Raw genomic sequence first — 20,177 nt, forward strand, 5'->3', positions numbered from 1 at the left:
GTGTACAATTTATTTTTACTTAGTCTTCTTCGAGACTTTTTTTCCAACTCACTTGTAGCATGTTGACATGCATGACAGGAATATACAGTAACAATTAAAATAGTATAAGAGAATCAAAATAACTGCGGATGCAGGAAATCAGAAACAAAAACAGAAATTGCTGGGAACACTCAGCAGGTCTGGCAGTATCTGTGGAGAGAAATCAAAATTAATGTTAACTTGACAACAGAGATAAACAAATGAAACAGTTAGAATAGTATACTGCTTCGACTAACTTCAAACATTCATCTTTATCAAAGGCCATAGCTGAGCTGCCAACATTAAGACAATGTTATGAATGAGATTTATGCGATCAGAGAGAACACAATAGTGTAAGAAATGCTATCACTGTAATGTGTCTTTTGAAAAGATCATTGGGTTTATTATTTCTGGTAAACTGTAAACACTACATAAAATTCACATACCACAAAAACATGAAAACGTCACATTTGCAGATTTTATGATGTGTTTAGTCAGCGAATAAATATTTGACTTGGGAAGATGCTAAAATACAACAGAATGAATCAAAGTTCATAACTCGCTCAATGTATGACAGAATACTGGGATAAGCAACTGGCCTATGAGCAACTACCAAACATATCAGTATCTTGCAATTTGCGCTCTTCAGTCCACCAGATTTCAATTTTATTTGAAAAGCCAGCTACATTCTCCACTTTGACCACTCTGCTTCCCACTCTGCACTTCCTTGTTGTAACTCATTCCCCAAACAGACACAAATATCTCCTCAGTTTCCCTCAGGCTGTTTTCCTCAACCAAACACCCAACATTTTGTAGCCAATGCTTAACTCATGATTGGAAAGTCAGTAATCTCCGGAACAGAGGCACAAAGTCAAAACAAAATGGCCCAAACACAGTCTATTGGACCATTCAAGTAGTGGGAGTTTAGGTCATGCCCAACACATTATTGCTTCAAAATAAATATATCGAAGAGCCTTGACTTTTTCCCTTTTCCATTATCCCTCGGCATTTTTAAAAAAAGATAATTTATGGGGTGCCCAACCCAAACAGCAAAGAGTCAATCACATTGCACTGGGTCTGGAGTCACACGTGGGCCAGACCAGGCCAGGATAGTTGAGTTCTTTACCTAAAGCACATTAGTGACCCAGATGAGATTTTACAACAGTAGACATGTTTGCTATAGGACTAGTTTTATTTTTAATTCCAACCCGCTTTATTTTTACTGAATGCAAATTTCACTCTTTGCCAGGGAGGGTTTCAAACCTACATCCTCAGAAACTTAGCTTGGGGCTCTGGATGACTAATCTAGTGACATAACCAATACACCACCACCTCCTTGCTATGTCCTTCATAGCTTCAGGTCATCCCACAAAATGCAGATGCGAATGCTGCAACATATTCCCACAGCAAGGAGATAAATAACCAGATAGTCTTCTTTAAAAATGATGTGAAGTAGGCGTCCCTGGCAAAGCCTGGCATCTGTTGCTCATCCTTCTAATTGCCCTTGAATGAGTGGCTTACTAGGCAATTTCAGAGGGTAACCACATTGCTGTGGGTCTGGAATCATATTAGGCGAGACCAAGTAAACATGGTAGATTTCCTTTCCTCTCAGCGCATTAGTGAAAAAGATAGGCTTTTACAACCATCAATAATGGTCACCCTTCAGGTAGTTTATAATTCGACGTTTTTCTCGAATTGAAATTTCACCACCTGCCGTGGCGGGATTTGAACTCTTGTCCATAGAACTTTAGCCTCAGGCTCTGAATTAGAAGCTGAGCGATGTTAGCAGTATGCCATTGGTTGAGGAATAACTGTTGTCCAAGACAGCAGCAAAATTCCTTCTCCTCTGCCTTCTTCAAACAGTGCCATTTGGCTATCCATCTGAATGAACAGAGTGGGTTTGGAATACACATTCCAAAAAAAAAAAAAAAAAAAAAAAAAGGCACGGCAGAGATGGCTAAAGATTGTAGCAGGTTGGATCTGCACCACAGGTCAACCACAAGAGACTGGAGGAAGTTGCAGTGCGCCCAGACTGCAGGTAAAAATTTGCAAGAGAATGATGACATTCAAAATAAATGTTGAGCATAGGGAATAAATAATCAACACAGCGAAGTGAGGAATTGAGTATCAAGTCAACATGGTGAAGGATTTCAGCAATCTACTGAAGGAAAGCCAAAAAGGTACGCTGGAGAAAATTGGATCACAAGGAGATGATGGCACTTTAGAAGATTTTAGGTCAAGTGGAGATGAAGTGCAGACAGAAGCGAGTAGATACGGTTGTGGATGCAGTTTTAAGGTCAACAGCCTGGACCAGTGAGAGGGATGCACTGGGTTGTTTGATTGGGATCAACATCCACAGCTTTACGCTTCCCAACGTTCAGTCCAAGTGAGTTGGGTTCATCTTTGAAAGTCTCGAGCAAATTCCTGACAGGAAGCCGGACAGCAGCAAGGTGCTGTGGAGATCAGGCTCCTCCAAATGGTGCGCATCACCACACCGTAGGAAACCAGTGATTGACGCCGTTGATGGGCAACATGCAGATTAAGAGAAGGCGGGCAGGACCTGTGTGGAGCAGATGGCACAATATCTGCAGGAGAAGTCGTTTCTGCATGCGGGCGAGGAGGGTAGCGTGCATGGTGGACTAAGCCGGTGAAGGGAATAAGGGCCAAGTGAGCAGATCAGAAAATGAATCTAGGCAGCCTGGGAGATGACAGTAAAGGGATGACAACATACTAGGGTTGTTGCATGATAGACAAAGTAGCGGTTTGAAAGCAACAGTTGCATGACACAAACGTTTGGCAGCATGCAAGCCAGAGAAACCTGATAGACCTCTGGGAATTAAAATTCAGTTGCCTACAGAACTGCCCAGCATAAAAGGAATCGAACAAAGCATGCAATTAAAGCGACCAAACTACAACAGACCAAATCAGAGCATTAGGAATCTCTTGGACCCCCACATGAAAATAAAAAAAGCCATTCAACTTCTTTCAAAAAAAAAAATTAGCTTGGCACATCAAGTGCAAAACAAGTGGAGCAAAAAACAATTTTGACAGGGTCAGACCTCTCAAATTTAATATTAGTGGTTGTTGGAGAAGTAAAGCAGTTAGCACTTCAGTGAGCAATTCTACGGATTTTCAGCAGGTCCTTGCAATTATGAGGCAGTCTGCTTCACAAGATGATTAACTCTGGATTTAAATTGCTTACTTAGGCCAGAAATACATGCATTAATCTAGTTTCTAAAGAAATGAGCTGCCATTAGATATACATATTTCAGCATTGTTTCTTGGGTAACCAAGTCAGAGTGGCACGACAATTGGGAGGAGCTTAGAGGTGGTGCTGCTCCTATGCAGCTGCTTCCTTCAGGAGGCACAGGTTTATGGGGTGCTTTAGAAACATGCTGGCAAAAACAGCTACAATGCATCCTGTAGGTAAAGCACACTGTGATGGAAAACAAATGCTTATAAAGACAGTGAATGGGTTTCAAATTCTTGCTGCACTATTCTAGTCACAGTCTTGTAAAGGATTGCTTGTTTATGCTGATTTTACCGGATAAATTTAGTAGGCGATTCATTCTTCAGCCAAATTTGCACAGGACTTGAAGCTACTGGAAGACTTGGATGATTCACGCCATAATTGGCGAAATCTTTCAGGTCACTTGGAAACTATGGCAGCAACGTTTGGAAGCACATTGGTTTTATAAGGACAAATATAAATATGGCACTTGGTGATGGGTAATGAAATGGCAAAGATCAGGCTATCCTAATCAGGTTCATTCCTATGCACTCCTTCAGCCTGCAGGCAGCTGAAGAGTGAGGAATTGGGTTACTCTGTAAACCCCTGATGGGCTCTGTATTCCAAAGCTAACAGATGTAGCCTTTGCCAAACAGCAAGACTTGCAAATTTGATAAGTTGAGAACATCCTTTCTCATCATCACCATCTTAGAGCGCACCAAGGAATGGAAACCTTTGGCCGTGTGTAGTGGTTTACCTTAATCTGTTAATTATTAACTAGTTCAGTGTTCAAATCAATCTAGGGCCTCATCCCATCCTGTTTCTCTAAGTTCCTATAGCCATACAACAAGCTCAGTCAGTTGGCGAGAGTTTCCTATCGTCAGGCAATTTTTAGCGTGTTATGCCCTAGCATTCTGTGTCTGTTCTGTTCAGCCATTTTATACGCCTGCGGTTTGTCGAGTGGAGGTTTGTACTCCACGCTGCGGGGCAGTCCCTGGTTTTGAAGGCACTCGTGGAGAAAGTGAAGTTGTTCGTGGTTAGAGCTCAGTCGGTCGGTGAAGGTTTCCCGTTGTCGGGCAACCCGCAGACACGCAAAATAGCAGAGCAGATTGGAGGCAGAATACTAGGGCACAACACATACAACAAGCTCCCCTTCCCCAAAGATTCCATTCCTCCAACTACATCCTTGGGTCTCTGCTACCAAAACTGTGACAATTTTGTCTTCCACTACTTAGTTCCTATTCTCTACAGTTCCCTCCATAATCACTCTCTTCTCTAGAAGTTCTCTTTTCTGGAAAGGTAAGCTATTAATCTCACCTCCTAACCTCAGGTTCTTTAAGTTGACATTCATTGCTTTTTTTTTTGTAAAGCACCATTAGACATTTAGCTTGAATCTTAAATGCAAATTATTGCCCAAGCACCATTGGGTGCAAACGGACTACATCCTAGTTCAGGGAAGATATTTTAATTAAAACACAGTAAGAAACACACTGGAAGGATGCAAGTTATTTTTGCTCCAAAAATACAAGGATAAAGGAACTATAGAAAACTTGAAGAGCTTCATACCTCTGTGGTGTAGTCTGTAGCTCTAATGAATCTGTCAAATTCAGCGTTGGTGACTTCATACATATCCATGTAGAACTGCTTAACATGAACTTTTCTTGCTGGGCCCTCTCCATCCTGAGGTATTGCTGGGTCATCAGTTCCCATGGTAAACACTCCACCTGGTATCAGCACCATCTTACATAAGGAGACAATACATTGATAATGGTGGTCAATCATTAGACCTCATTCTGATTGATATAGAAAAATGTTGTCAATCATACTAGTGACGATTTCTATAGGAAGGATGTTGTGAAACTTGGAAGGGTGCAGAAAAGATTTACAAGGATGTTGCCAGGGCTGGAGGGTTTGAGCTTAAGGGAGAGGCTGAATAGGCTGGTGCTATTTTCCCCTGGATCATAGGAGGCTGACCTTATTGAGGTTTATAAAATTGCGACCGGCATGGATTGGGTAAATAGCCAAGAATCTTTTTCCTAAATTGGGGGGTGGGGGTCCAAAACTAGGGGGCATATGGTTAAAGTGAGAGGGCAAAGATTTAAAAAGGACCCAAGGGGTAATTTTTTCCACGCAGAGAATGGTGCGTGTATGGAACACGCTGCCAGAGGAAGTGGTGGAAGGGGGTACAACTACAACACTTAAAAAGGCGTCTGGATGAGTATATGAATAGGAAGGATTTAGAGGGATATGGGCCAAATGCGACTAGATCAATTTAGGACATCTAGCCAGTGCAGACGAGTGGGACCGAAGGGTCCGTTTCCGTGCTGTATGACACTATGGCTCTAATTGATTGCCAAACCATAGCCATCTTTATTAAAAGCAAGAAAATCATATGATCAAGGATTTAATACCAGTAGATACAATTGATATGTTATGCAGATCTTGCATCTTTTATTTAACTGGGGAAGTAGCTGATGCACAATGTCATGCAAGGTACTAATGATTCCATTAAGCTTTTGGTCAACAGCCTTGACAAGCATCGTGGAATGATTATGAAAAGGATACAAAGCAAAATGCACTGAAAATTAAATAGTGAAAAACTTCCTTTTAAGTGTTGAGAATTATTGAGGTTAACTACACACCCTGGTCATGCTGTTTGGAATCAAGTAATAAACTTCAAAATACTGGTGCTGAAAACAGCTTTAAATTGAAGAATTGATTCCATCAAGTAAATGGTACATGATACTGAGCAATTATGTAGAAAAGTAGCTTAGACACATTGTGACAGGCTCCAGGAATCATTAGCATGCAAAACTACAAGTGTGCCAACATTAGACAGTAGCTTTGCCAGTGAAAAGACACTTTCTATATTATAGCACAGAAACCCGTAACGCAGTTGTAAGCCCAGTATAGGTCATGTCATTTCCTTCCAGTTTTTTGACAGTCATAGCTAAAATGGAATAAAAGAATGGTCAAGATTTAGACATCCAAACTGTCAGGCTCAAAAAAAAAACATGACTAAGGACAAATTTGATTCCTTGACAAAAATCATTCAAAATTCTGGTGAGTACATCTCCTTGAACTTTAAGATTGAGGAGTATTTCAAACAATAACTACTTCTCCTTTAATACTTGATATTGATCAAAGTGAATAGAATATTAGGACTACATGACAATATTATTTCTTCTCAATTTTCAGACAGAGAAACATTTCTCCTCTGCATGCACATCTTTATAGATCCTGGAGATCCATTCTGTTAGTGAAGACGGATCTGTGATTTTCTCCTCTGTGCTCCTGTGCAATCAGCCATTCTACATTAAATTTCTTCAGCTACATTACACACAAAAAATCCACTCAATTTTCATGCTTCTTTTTTAAAAAAAAAACCTACAACGTTTCTTAACCCTGTGGATGGCAATGAAGCAATTTCATATCACCTTCTACACAGTTCTTTTGCATCATGGGAGAACAGTTTAAAGTTTGACATGACTCAACTAATAATTTGGTGACGGGTACAGAAGAGGTATTTTTCCTCCACAAATGGAAACCAGAGTTCCATCCAAGAAAAACATACAAACAGTGAAATTTTACAGGTGTATAGAGGTTTATAAAATCATGGGGGGCACGAACGGGGTGAATAGCCAATGTCTATTTCCCAGGGTAGGGGAGTCCAAAATTAGAGGGCATAGGTTTAAAGGTGAGAGGGGAAAGATTTAAAAAGGACTTAAAGGACAACTTTTTCCACACAGACCATGGTGCACGTATGGAATGAACTCCAGAGGAAGTGGTGGAGGCTGGTACAATTACAACATTGAAAAGGCATCTGGATGGGCTCATGAATAGGATGGGTTTTGGAGTAGATTTGTAGCTCGGGTTGTGGGTGTTGTGGTTGGTTGGCTCGCCGAACTGTTTCGTTGTTGTTCCACAGACGTTTCATTACCCTGCTGGGTAACGTCATCAGTGCAGCCTCCAATGAAGCACCATTTTGTTTTCCCGCCTGGTTTTTAAACTCTGGAGTCTGTTGAGCTGGATTACCTCACTTCCGGTTTTCCTTCGCAGTGGAGTGTATATGGGGTCGAATTCTATGTGTTTGTTGATGGCTTTCTTCATGGAGTACCAGGCTTCTAGGTACTCCCGTGCCTGTCTCTGCTTTGCTTGTCCCAAGATCCCATTGAAACGTCTGCGGAACAACAACGAACCAGCTCGGCGAGCCAACCGACCACAATAGGATGGGTTTAGAGGAGTATGGGCCAAATGGGACTTGATTTATTTAGGATATCTGTTCGGCGTGAACGAGTTGGACCGAAAGGTCTGTTTCTGTGCTGTACAACTCTATGACTCTAAGCCTCAAGTTGAAGTAGCGGTAGGAACATCCAATTCCCAGACCAGGTGCGGCTGCTACTGACTATCAATATCCTTTGTATAAAACCTTGACTCATTAACAGCACTTTTGTCCCAAAGTCAGAAAGCCATAGAATCAACTACCTAGAGACTTGAGCTAATTAATTCAATGAGACACTTCAGTATAACATTGGGACAGACATCATATTACCATTCAAAAGGATGTCAAAGTCTGTCTCCTTAAGTGGAAGTAGAACATTATGTGACACTCTTTGAAAGAAACAGGAGTGTGGAGTTCTCCCAGTACCGCGGCCAATCTTATAAAACTTGCCCAATTACTTGATAGTATATGCTGTGGTTAATTTTTGGTCCAAGTTTTGTCCAATGAACATAAAAAAAGACATTCGATACATATTTGAAAAAGGAAAAACTCCAAAAGTACACCGGAAGATCTGGGTGCATCTAATTGAAAAGATCTTTCAAAGAGCTGGTCTCAGCAAAAATCTGACAAATAGCCTCCTTTTGTCCTATTTATCTGTTATGACTTGAGAAAATGAGGAATAAGCAACCTGGATATTTTTGAAAAACCTAGGGGTGCTAATTCACATTACATTAATAAAAATTAAACTCTTATGGAAAAGACAAATGTCACCAACCATACCCTTCCAATAGTTGCATTTTTATTTCTTCTTTCATGGAATGTGGATGTTACTGGCTAGACCAGTATTTATTGCCTATCTCTGCCACAGCCTTGAACTAATGCAGTCCTTGGCATGTAGGGAAACCCATAGTGTTGTTAGCTAAGAAATTTCAAGATTTTGACCCAGCAAGTGAAGGGATGATGGCATAGTTTGGATGGGATGTACCTTGGAAGGGAAGCTGCATTGTTGTGGTGTTTCTGTGCACCTGTTGTCCTCGTCATTTTCAAGGAAGAAGTCACAGATTTAGAAAATCCTGTTGAAGGAATGTTGAGTTGTGTTGTATATGTTGTTATTCTGGTTCAGCAGAGATTGATAGGTCTTCAGTAATTTAGTTGGCGACTAATTATTACATATAAATGGTCAACTATTGGTAATTTTACAGAGATATGGTTAACTCTGCCTAAACCCACTGAACTCTGTCTTGTTCTCTTACATCATCACAGAAATGCTATTCACACTGTACCAGACATTAACCTGATCAAGTTTTTATACAAGTTGCTGCAAAGCATTTTGTTGAGGGTACACACTGCTGCAACTGTCAGTGATGGAGAGAGTGGATCTTTGAGATATTTTCAGGTTAGGTGCCAGTCAAATGTGCTTTATGCTGGAGAATATCAAGTTTGTTTTGTTGAAGCTCCATTCGTCTAATTAGGTGGAGTGTATTCCATCACGCTCCTTATTTGTATGTGGACGGTGGACAGGCTTTGGGAAGTTAGGAGTTACTCACCACAGGATTCCCAATCTCTGTCTATCCTTGCAGCCACAGTATTTAATTAAACTTTCCGAGAATACAACGACACTTCAGACGTACTTTTGGTGTGTAAAGGGCTCTGGGACAGCAGGAGATCGTACAAGATGTAAGGGTTTATTTCACTTAATCAATACCCATATTAAAAAGGTGTCTAGATACTGTAATTAAGATTTTCCACAAGTTACAAACACCCTTGTAGATCACAGCCCGTAGGTGTGCTACATCAATACCGTACTTTTGGTGCAAGCGAAACGGTGAAAAGTAACGCTGCAGATAGTTACACCAGTCCGGTTACATAAAGTGAGACTGACTAGGACTCTACCTGATTAGTGCGCCTTTCCAAGTCTGGCCTGTAGTCTTCTGTGATCTCTTGACCTACAACATTAGCCTCCTTAGAGTATTTGGCAGCTGCCTGTTTCGCTAATGAGATGCTGTCATGTGGAGTATCAGGGAAATCGCCAGCAACTTCCCGACGACTAGTGCAGCCGCAACCAGAGGAGAAACCAGAGTCTTTGGGTGACGGACTTGTTGCAAATACTAGACTCACGCTAACTAAAAGGACAAACAGCGTGAGGCTGAAATAAACAGTTAAACATCTCCCGCACAAACTCCTCGACCTGGGCAGCGCCATGTTGGGGGGCTATAGATCATGTGATCAATCAGCTGACCATCAGCAGTTGGCGGACGATTCGAGGCCACGTGATTCAGCGTCTGCTCCACGTGCTTCTTCCAACGTACCAAGCTCCTGCAACCATTTACCTTCCTTGTTTTTGCAAGCTTTAATGAAAACAAACAACCACTGGTTATGTAAATTACACAAAAAATGGCTGACGTTTGCTTCTCTTCCGGTGTGTAATATCACATGATATAAACCAACCAATCAAAGCGCCAGCTTTACGTGCTGACGACGAGCAGGGGGGATGCACAAGAAGATTACCAAGTCCGCGCTTCCTCCCCACACAGCCCCACAACGTTGGAGGACTTCAACGTGAGTTGTGGATAAGCTCCAGCTTTGACATCTTTGTGGATACAGTGGTGTTATTTTGCCCTTTTGTTAAAGGTTAGTTTTTTTTCGGTAGTAGAATATGTACTGTTAGCTCAGTTTAGTAACAATCAATGATTAATAGCATTATATATTGCATTCTGATTTTTATTATAATTTGAGTAAAGAGAATTTGTTAATATTTTTAGTTAAAATATATACAGTAGGCTGTTAATTGCTGCTAAACGCTGTATCAACATTTGATTGCAATAATTACATTAATAATTTTAGTGAGTTTGCATTTCCTTTAGTTTTTTTATTTTCAATTAAATTGCTGTGAGACTTTTTAAATGTGCAAATATGTTTTGAAGATGTACAATCGTGCTACAGAAATTGGATCTACACGAGAATTTCTAATTTCTGATTGTAGAATTCACATGATTCTGATTTGTAACTAAAGAAACTTTTGAAGATTGAGTTTATCAGAGGATATGAATGCAAAGATGGAAAGACAACGTTCTAGTCAAGGCATTGATATTTCTGAATGCATGTAATTATATATATATTTTGTCAATAAATATTATAGCTTGGTGTCAAGCTTTGTGAAGTCCATCCATTCGAGTGTGCCCTTAAGCAGGTTTTAAGTTACAAGATATGTAGGATGGACATGTAGCTGAAATTGATTCTGATTGCCTTCCTTGTGGTTTCTCTTACCTGTGCTGCAAACAAAACTACAGATGCCCTTCTAGCCTTTATGATGGGATGGCCTCCATAGACTGTCAATCCAATGCTCAGGGCCAGTCCTTCGACGTCTGCATGCTAGGGCTATCTGGAATGGGCCCCGACCACTAGCTTTCTGGGTTCAAGTGGAAATACCCCCAATGACCTGTGACTACTTTATTGAGTAATGTGAGAAAACAAAATATTATTGGAACACTTAAATAGGCTGCCTGAGTGAAGCAAATGAATTTGCTTCGATTTATTTTGAAAAAATTAAGTTACGATATGGTGGTAGCTATGCTGGAAGTCTGGTGTTTCATGGTTCAAGAAGAGATCTCTTATTGGCAAAACACAAGGGGCACTCTGATGCAGTTGTTGACATCTACCAGCTAGCAATGTGAATTAAGTTCACAAATGTTGAAATGAGAGCATTTCAGTCTGAGTGGGTGTCCCAATGCCCCATTTGGCACAAAAATGGCAGGTGCTGAGATGTCTATCATTATTTACCCCTAGCATGTAATGGTTTCTTCAGACATGGTGCAAACCAATGTTGTCCGAGTGAAAGATGCATCAAATAAGCTGTCACTGAACCCTCTAAAGTTGGTCTCATGACTGCAAAGCTGTTTTCCTAATGTCAGTTTTGTGTGTAGACCTGAAAATAAATATGTTTAATAGGTAAACCTAATGGCAGACATTGGACTTGGTTGCCCAGAGAATCAAGATGATGGTAATATCAGGGTTGAATGTATACCTAGTTTGGTTTGTGGATTTTGCACTTATTCTGTATCTCCCACAATGTTGGACCTAATTCTTACTGAGCCACGTTAATCCACTCATTGACCTACAAAGAGCACTAAATATTGATTGTCATTGAGCTCACCCCCATTACTCACCAGTTGCTCTAAGCTCTGTGGGGTCTGAGAGCGCATGTAAGGTAATCAACAGGTCTCCTGTTTGAGAAACTAGAATCATTTTAGAACCCAGTGCCCCCTAGGTAGCTGTGTGGTGGAGTGACAATTGAACTGGCGGTTTCATTTTCCATCAATTCCGCTGCTGAGGAGGCAACGCAACTTGTTTTGGGCTTCGACCATGGGTCAACAAAGTAGTTGTTTGGTCAGCCACCGCGATCCTGCAGCAGAAAACAAAAATTAAAAGTTAAGAGCTCGCACGTTATACTGGTTCCTGAAAGTTGTGTGTGAACCCTGGCTTGCTGTCAAGTGCTTTCCCTGTTTACCCCTTAATTTTCCTCTAAGGCAGTAAACTTTATCAAAAGATTGAGCACAAAGTGCGCCTATGAAGGGAACTCAAACCAGTCTGAGAGCAAACCCCAGCTTCGGGACTCTGGTCACTGAGAAAAGTTGGGTCCCTCGCGGAAACTTTTTGAAACGTTCGGAGGGGGCGGGGCGATTGCCGACGGACGTGCAGAACAGCCAATCGGAGGGTACAGAGCGCGCGCCCACTGACGTCACTATTATAATAAGGGGGCGGAGCCCGTGCCGTTACTGCGGAGCCCGCCGGGAGTTGTAGTCCTTCCTCCCCCTAATGTGGCTGGGAGCGACCCGAGGACTGTGGGGAGGTGGGACTACAGGTCCCAGGGTGAACGGCGGGCTGTGCGGGCTCGCTGATAGGCGAAGAAGCTTGTAACAGCTGCTGCAATTGCTACAAGCGAGAGAGGGGCTGGCTAAGAGCTGTGTTATCTAACGGGAACTGTCTCACTGGAAAGGGTGAAAGAAAAGACTGAGCAGCCATGGACTTCCTCTGTACTACCTAGCTATTACTTCTATCACCACTATCTGTTCGGGCTCCCACTCTTCAGGTCAGTGCTTTTTTTTTAAAAAGGCGCTATGCGTTGCTTCAACTTCGAATCAACTTGAAAGTGAAGCAGGACAGAATGAAGGAGTACTCCACCTAATGTAAGCAATGGTCTGCTGTTTTAAATCTGCCGTTTTCATTCATGCTCCCTTTCAATAGAAAGGTAAACTTCGTCAACTTGCAACTTGAAAGCGGATTGCGGGTCTGCAGATTTCCAACGCAAAGGGGCTGAAATAAAATGAATATAAAGCCCGTTTGCTCACGTTTGAAGCTGCGATTTATCTTTGCGTTCTGCGATGTCCTGTTACACTGAATGTTCGCCACCACAAGTTTGATGTCTGTATTGTTAAGTCCATAAACGCAGCGGTCACCGTGTGCACTTTGACCGTTCTCTGTCTGCAGGTCTATGTTTGGAGTTTATTGGCTTTAATTACCATTAGGATGTTTCAAGATTAAACCAATTGTGTTAGCGGAGCTGTATTAACGGTGATGATTTTCTTTCAATGGCAGAAGTGCATCATTTTTAAAATATTATCATTATTTATTATTAATGTTTTTTTTTATTCGTCTCGTTGCAGAGGTGGAGATATTGTGCTTGACTTGGTAGCCGAAAGAAAGGGATGAGAGATGTCTGACAAAATGTCGAGTTTTCTTCACATTGGAGATATAGTCTCCTTATACTCCGAAGGATCTGTCAATGGGTTCATCAGTACTTTAGGGTAAGTATGAGAGAAACAGCCGCTGGTAGGTTTCTTTGACTCTTTCACTGAATTAGTAACTTGCCACAGGAGTTAAAACTGACTAACGGTTTGGGAGGGAAAATGCACCAAGCTTCGGTATCAACGTGACGTGTCTGAGAATCTTAGTGAATCCTGGCATCTAGTTCTGAAAGGTTTGATCTCTTCCTGTACCACCATCAGTTGTTGGTTCACTCACTGGCCCATGCAAATAGGTGAATGCAGTGGGTTATGGACATTTTTTTTTCTAATCAAGAGACTAGATATTATCACAGACACCCCTCTGGAGCAGGTAGGACTTTTAAACCAGGCTAAGGCCGGGACACTACCACTGCGCCACAACAGCTTTCTGACTGTTGTTTATATCGAGGGCGTTAATGTATAGCTATAAACATCGTCAATCTTGATTCAAAGCGATTTTGCCGATTAAATTATGCCGCTCACTTCGAACGCCAACGTCCTTCAGTGCTGTACTCGGGGACACATTGCAACTTGGCAAACACTTGGGTGGGTGGGTCTCGGAATTGCAATTAAATGTGTTGAGATCCAGTCATGACATTGACACTACATGTGATTTGGAGTGTTCCCTCATGGAAGGGCTATGGTCGATTTACACCCATTTTTGAGTTATTTTCCCTGTAAATCCTTTTGTTCCGGTGTCTCTAACTGAATTCACCCAGAGAGGTGGAGATTCAGAGCATTGTCTGCTTTGTATATCTGCCACTCGTTGGACCATCTCCTGTCTGCACCTGAACTTTCCGATTTTTAGGTTACCTGCTTTTGTGGTTTATTTGTTTTCATGTCTTGCATTCTCTGCCTGATATCATGCATCCGCTACAAGAGTAGCATTCATTGACTTGATATGCCACTTTCACCATTTAACCTTAGTCTTAGTGGACTTTCATTGGGCACGTGTATTCACTGTTAAAACAGGAGTGTAGTAATTGGCTGCCACGTCTGCTCATGGTTCAAGAAATGCAGTGCATTGTAACACTGCAGTACAGCCCAAGGCCCATAGAATCCCTACAGTGTGGAAGCAGGCCATTTGGCCCATCGAGTCCACATTGAGGAGCATCCCACCCAGACTTGCACCTTGCACCATCCTTACGTTTCCCACCCTAGACATTATGTATAATTTTAGCATGGCCAATCCACCTAACCTGCACATCTTTTGGACTGTGGGAGGAAACTGGAGCACCCGGGGAAAACCCACACAGACGTGGGGAGAATGTGTAAGGAGTTTGCACAGTCTCCCGAGGATGGAATCGAACCCGGGTCCCTGGCACTGAGGCAACAGTGCTAACCACTGAGCCACCATGCTGCCCCTGGTAACCTTTTGTTAAGGTCTGTGCTCCATTACCTGATTTGGATTGGCACAATCATGTCAGATTGGAATTGGCATCAGTGATCTTGGACTAGTAAAAGGCTAAACCTGCTACCACGCTTCAGTTCTTGATTGTTCCTTAATGGTGCTTTTGTGTAAGATACAGGACAACATCTTCAAGGACTTGGCATTTTGCCAATCTTTTATCTACCATTGGGAACTAAACCTTCTCATTTTGTTAAAATTCTCTCCCTAAATCCCCACCTCTCCATTGTGACCTTCCCTATTTTGGAAAATTCATCAGCTCCTTATCCCAATGTCCTTCCTTTCCTAAGGAAGGTTTGATTTGATATTGTTACATGTACTAAAGTACAGTGAAAAGTATCGTTTTGTGTGTTATTCAGGCAAATATAAGTACATCAGAATAATCATTTTACATTACATTAACAAAGCCTCTTAGCTCACTTCAATTGTACCTTTTATTTCATTTCACCTAAAAGTTGAATTTTACTTCTGTAAGTAAATAGCTTGATAGTGTTTGGTCTAGACTGAATAAAGATTGGTAGTCTTGATGGGATGTTGGTACAACTATTTCCCCTGGAGTCAATATTTTAAGGAAAGGGGTTTGGGAATCTAAGTGCTGAGGAAGTACCTGAATAGATGCTTATTCATTCCCAGGAACAAATGCATTACAGTGCCATTGAAGGTTATGACTTTGAAATGTTGACTGCTTCTTCCCAAGTGGTGATTTTCTCCAGTTTTGTTTGCAGATACTGTTCTTGCCCCCACCATTGCCCTTAGGGTTTTTTTTTTTTTTTTTTTTTTTTTGAGGAGGAATAGGGTAGGTTGCTTCTTCTCCCCAATTTTGTGGGTCTGAATGGCTTTGGCCTTGAATTGGCTAGACCTGGTAACGTGATGATTGTTACCTTTTGCCTGAACATGAGGCTTTTGTAGCTTGCAAAGCATTAACAAAATGTCAACTAATATGTGATAAATTTTTTTTTTTGGAATGCTCTAATTGCAAAATATAGAATTGGATTCATTGAGTGGAGCCTTTGATTCAATACTCCTTCATTGCTATATCCACCCCAAATTTTATTCATAGCATTTGTACAAATGTCATTTAACACCTACTTGTACAATGGCAATGGTCAGGTAATTGTTTGAAATTTTGCTTTGTCTACTCTTTTTGATATAAATTGTAATAAGGCATACTACCTGCAATTGATTTCAGGGGAAGATTGTTCTTATTGCTACTGAAATAGTATATGAAATGTGGAAGACTTGCACTTTCAAAGCTTTAACATTTTAACAGTCCAACTACCAGAATGATGACCTAATGCTTTTAAGTTCACCAAAGATTTATCTGCACAATTACGTTGACAAATCCTCTTTTAAAAAATAAGTTTAATAGTGACAAATTTTAGCTCCACAAATAGCTGTCTCTTGCCTGGACACCAAGTTCCTCCTCACTACTATTCTGTTGCCCTTTGTCCCTGATGAAGGGGGTCAGGGGGATGTGGCAGGAGGAGTTAGAAATTTAAACACATTTTTCAAATGCTTTTCTCACCCTTTGGTTGACTAACTGCAGATCAGCACTGCATCAATTTTGGTTATTATTTTGGATAAATTTGCCAAAATGAACTTGATGGATTCCAGGTTTTTGATCACCTGAGTTCTGAAGATTAGTAAATCCTACCCCCTCCTCCACCAACAAAAACAAACAGCAACAATCGCCTACATTTATGAAGCATCTTTTTGACTTGGAAAAACATCTCTAGGTACTTTTAAATTTGAGAAAACAAGAATTTAGAATTTAAATGTGCAATGATTCAGGAACAGCTTGACTTTTTAAGATGGCTTGGGCTTACAAAGGGTATATAGAGTTATGGCACAGTAATAGACCATTTGGCTTAACTGCATGCCAGAATTCTTCCCAATCTGTGGTGCACCTTTTTGTGATTGGTATATTTGTATTCAAAAATCCTCTTCATCCTCTACTCCACCTAGATTGACATGTTCCAAGTAATGAATTCCAAAATGTACCATCTTCCCTTTTATCTGTGTTGCATGTTCACTACTGCCTGCCTGTAATTTGTTGTAGTCTCCTCTGTCATGACTACTTCCTGCAATTTGCTATCCAAACAAATTTTAGAATTTTTATTTTTTGATAACATGTCTAAATTGTGACCAGCAGTGGTCCCAGCACTGATCCATGTGGACGACCACCACTTTACACTTTCTGGCATTCTGAGTAATTACTGTACCTGTATTCCCACTTGCAGTTTTTCCCTTGTAGCCAACTGGCAATCCATTCAACACTACTTGTCTCCTGGTTTTCATATACTCTGACCTTTTACTTGTTGATCTATTATGTGACATCTTATCAAAAGCATTTTGGATAATCAACATACATTACATGCACAACACTGTTATTAGCTGTCTCTGTTACCACCTTTTTAAAAATTTCACTAAATTTGGACCAGCAAAATTTTCTCTTTTGAAACCCACACTGAGTGTGTTCATTATTCTGTGTTTTTATTTTGTGATATTCTATTTGCTCATCTAGAAGTGATTCCCTAATTTTTCCTGTTAATAATGTTAAGCTGAACTGTTTCATGAGATAATGCTGTCCGAGAGCATTCGGCAATGTACTGTAGGATTGGTGGCAGTCCATAGAGGTTGAGAGTATGAAGGAATCTGCCTTGACCTCACTCTATGTGCGCTACGTTGCCTCAGTGTAAACTTCAGTGGAGTTGGGAGCAATGTCAATTACAATAAGAGAAAAAGATCAACAATTAACAAAGTTAAAAGAAAAGTAATCATAAAAATGGAGTGTCTTGAGGTTGATGTAATGACCTTTCTTTTTCTGTATTTCTTTGAAAGCCTTGTGGATGACCGATGTGTGGTGCAACCAGATGCTGGAGACTTGAACAACCCACCTAAGAAATTCAGAGGTAAGTGAATTCTGAAGCCTACAAACTTTAGAAAGTACAGCAAAATGAGCCAAGTTATCAAGATCTACTAAAAGCTTGCTGATATAATATCGCTGGACACGCTTGCCATAAATTTTGAGGTCTTGATTACAATAATCCAACAAGGGGGTTTAATTAAATTATTTAAACTTCAAAGTGCCTGTGTTGGTTTAAATGATGTATTTGAGATGACACATTCCATGGTGCTTCTCTAGTGAGAATTTAATTACAATAAGGTTGAGTGTTGGTACTGAGCAAAACACTGACTGACTATAAAATCTTTGGCAAAGGTATGAGAGTAACCTTGCTGTGTTCTTTGGCCAACTTGGATGCCAGAATGCAAAACCAGCAATTAATGATGGCTCACACTGAGATCATTGTAGTGATGTAAATTTTGGTATTTGTTTGTGCCTTTTTTTGATCTATGCAAGATAACTGAAATTATTAATCAAGAGGCTTTGAGATTGCTGGTTTAGCTGGGATTCATCTCTGGTTTAGTGAATTGTCGATGCTCTTGAGTAAACTTGTTTGATTATCTGAGGCTGGGTAATAAGGAACCTGGAGGCTGCTATCACCCATTCACTTTTTGGTTTAAAGGAAAGCTGTGGGGATTGGGGGGAGGTGGGTGTAAAATCCAATCAGCAAATTATTTCTGATGTATTCTGCCTTCCCTCCCAGCCTCCAACAATGTACATGTGTGCATGTATTTGTTTTTTGTGAATAAGATGTGATTTTTAATTTACTTGCATGGACCAGCATCTGATTAAACAAAACACTTGCAAAAGTGTCTTGTTTAATCATGATTTGGAAGTATTATGTTGATGTAATGTAGCTGCTCGGTTAATGATTATAGTTTTGAACTGTTGCCGTGAATGATGTTATTGTGCAAACACTTCACATACCATATCAACCTTCTCTTCCCGTTACTATAGCAGAGACATTAATGATTTTTCTTTTAAACTGGCCACCATAACCACTATATAGCGAAGCAAACTGTTCGATGTCATGCAATTTCTAGGATCCTCTTGTAGGCAGTTTTGCTATTAATGCATCAGCATTTATGACCAAAAAAAGGACTAGTGGAAATTTATCTTCACCCCAAAAATATAACATGCTGTTGCGTAGAGGGCTTGGTCCAAAAGATACAGCCGACTCCAGACATCTTTACGAGCTGCATTTTATAATGCAAAAAACCCAGTTTGAAAGATCCCAATGAAATGGATATCTGCATAGATTTTAAGAGAACTAGTCTTCAGAATATAATATGGGAAGCTGAACTTTCCACAAAATGTTTTGTGTTCTGGTGTCTGGAAGCGTAGTGCTTAAACAGCAATGCCAATCCATCACACTCTAAAATTTGGATCAGAATTATAATCATTTGATGATTCTACATATTATGTGCAAACATGGAAGTGCCTTTTTAACGCAGATTAATCTACCAGTGGTGATATACCAGCTTCTTTGAACTTTTTTCTTTTTTTCGCCGATACTTTACTTTAGAGAATAATTCCTTTAAATATTTTGAAGTAACCTGTGTTCGGGTGTTAGGATACACCTCTGGAGCAGGTGGAACTTGAATCCAGGCCTCCTAGTCCAGGGATAGGGACACTACCACTGTGCCACAAAATCTTTGGTAGGTTTTTTAGGCGCTGTACTCATTTTAGTTCAGATTGGTGCTCCTATGGTGTAATCTGTGTAATCATTAATCTCATTTTGGAAACAGGGAAATTTGGAATTCTGAAGTGTTTCTCTGCATTTAGTTTGCTGCTGTGGCTGCATATTGACTAGTGACGTGGTGGGACTGGTTTTGGAGAAACCTTGATTTAAGCATAAGGTGTAAACAGGAATGGTTGGGTAGCTGAAATATTGTACAGTGGTTTATGGACCATCAGTGATCTTGTGTAAGGGAGTGTGGGAAAGACCAGTGGGCCCGTGAGCAACTTATGAAATGAAATCTTAAAATAACACTGGGGTGATGGTGTATATTTGGGAAGAACTTTATTCAGCAGAAGAAATACGAATATTGGTGAAATTTCCTTCTCTTCTGCTCTATTCATTTGTTTATCTTTATTTTGAGCCTTGCTGCTGAAGATTGGCATTTTATTTGGGACAGTTATAGCATAGAGTTTGTTATTATCATGTAAAGTAACAAGTTTCATTGTTGCAGCAACTAAATTATAATTTGGCTGTAATTTTAATGTAGTGCTTCATTCCCTTGTGACTGGCCCGTACCAGACAGAGCCTTTGCAACTGAAAAGGCACAACACGAGTCAGGATCAGCAAAAAACTTAGAATCCTGCCATTTTTGCATGATTTTTTACTGACATTAGAAAATTTAGAATTTTGTACTAAACATGTCACTTCCTTGAAACCCTCAACCATGGTGGAATCATTTATTTAAAGTCAGATGTACCAGACAGTCTCTTCCAGCCAACCATGGTCCCCAGCTCAATTCCCTTTCCCATCAGAGCCATGCGGTCTCGGAGATCAAAAACAATGAGCAAAACACCGTAGATGTTGGGATTTCAAAATAAAAATGGGAAGCGCTCGAGGAAACTCAGCAGGTCTGACTGCAGTTGTGGAGAGG

General features: G+C 40.6%; 2 protein-coding genes across 7 annotated transcripts in view; one reads left to right on the top strand and one right to left on the bottom strand.

The window, feature by feature from the left end:
- LOC125485119 (formylglycine-generating enzyme-like) overlaps positions 1-9,878 on the bottom strand; it is a 29,210-nt gene extending 19,332 nt beyond the window's left edge. For 2 of the 3 annotated variants that reach the window (XM_048606394.1, XM_048606393.1), the window contains exons 1-2: positions 9,363-9,878; positions 4,814-4,987 (exon numbers count right to left, since the gene is read on the bottom strand). In XM_048606394.1, the coding sequence (XP_048462351.1) occupies positions 4,814-4,987; positions 9,363-9,671 (483 nt within the window). In that variant the 5' untranslated portion in view covers positions 9,672-9,878. Of the gene's footprint in view, positions 1-6; positions 190-4,813; positions 4,988-9,362 lie in introns of those variants that run through there. The other variant, XM_048606396.1, reaches the window with a different exon arrangement.
- Positions 9,879-9,971: 93 nt separating this feature from the next.
- The window catches only part of itpr1b (inositol 1,4,5-trisphosphate receptor, type 1b), a 500,439-nt gene continuing 490,233 nt past the window's right edge, over positions 9,972-20,177 (top strand). For 2 of the 4 annotated variants that reach the window (XM_048606462.1, XM_048606465.1), the window contains exons 1-3: positions 12,292-12,558; positions 13,133-13,273; positions 17,502-17,572. In XM_048606462.1, coding sequence (XP_048462419.1) covers positions 13,182-13,273; positions 17,502-17,572 — 163 coding nt within the window. In that variant the 5' untranslated portion in view covers positions 12,292-12,558; positions 13,133-13,181. Of the gene's footprint in view, positions 10,101-12,291; positions 12,656-13,132; positions 13,274-17,501; positions 17,573-20,177 lie in introns of those variants that run through there. The other 2 variants (XM_048606463.1, XM_048606464.1) reach the window with 2 other exon arrangements.

The sequence above is a fragment of the Rhincodon typus genome, chromosome 16, assembly GCF_021869965.1.
Source record: "Rhincodon typus isolate 14 chromosome 16, sRhiTyp1.1, whole genome shotgun sequence".
Classification (NCBI taxonomy): domain Eukaryota; kingdom Metazoa; phylum Chordata; class Chondrichthyes; order Orectolobiformes; family Rhincodontidae; genus Rhincodon; species Rhincodon typus.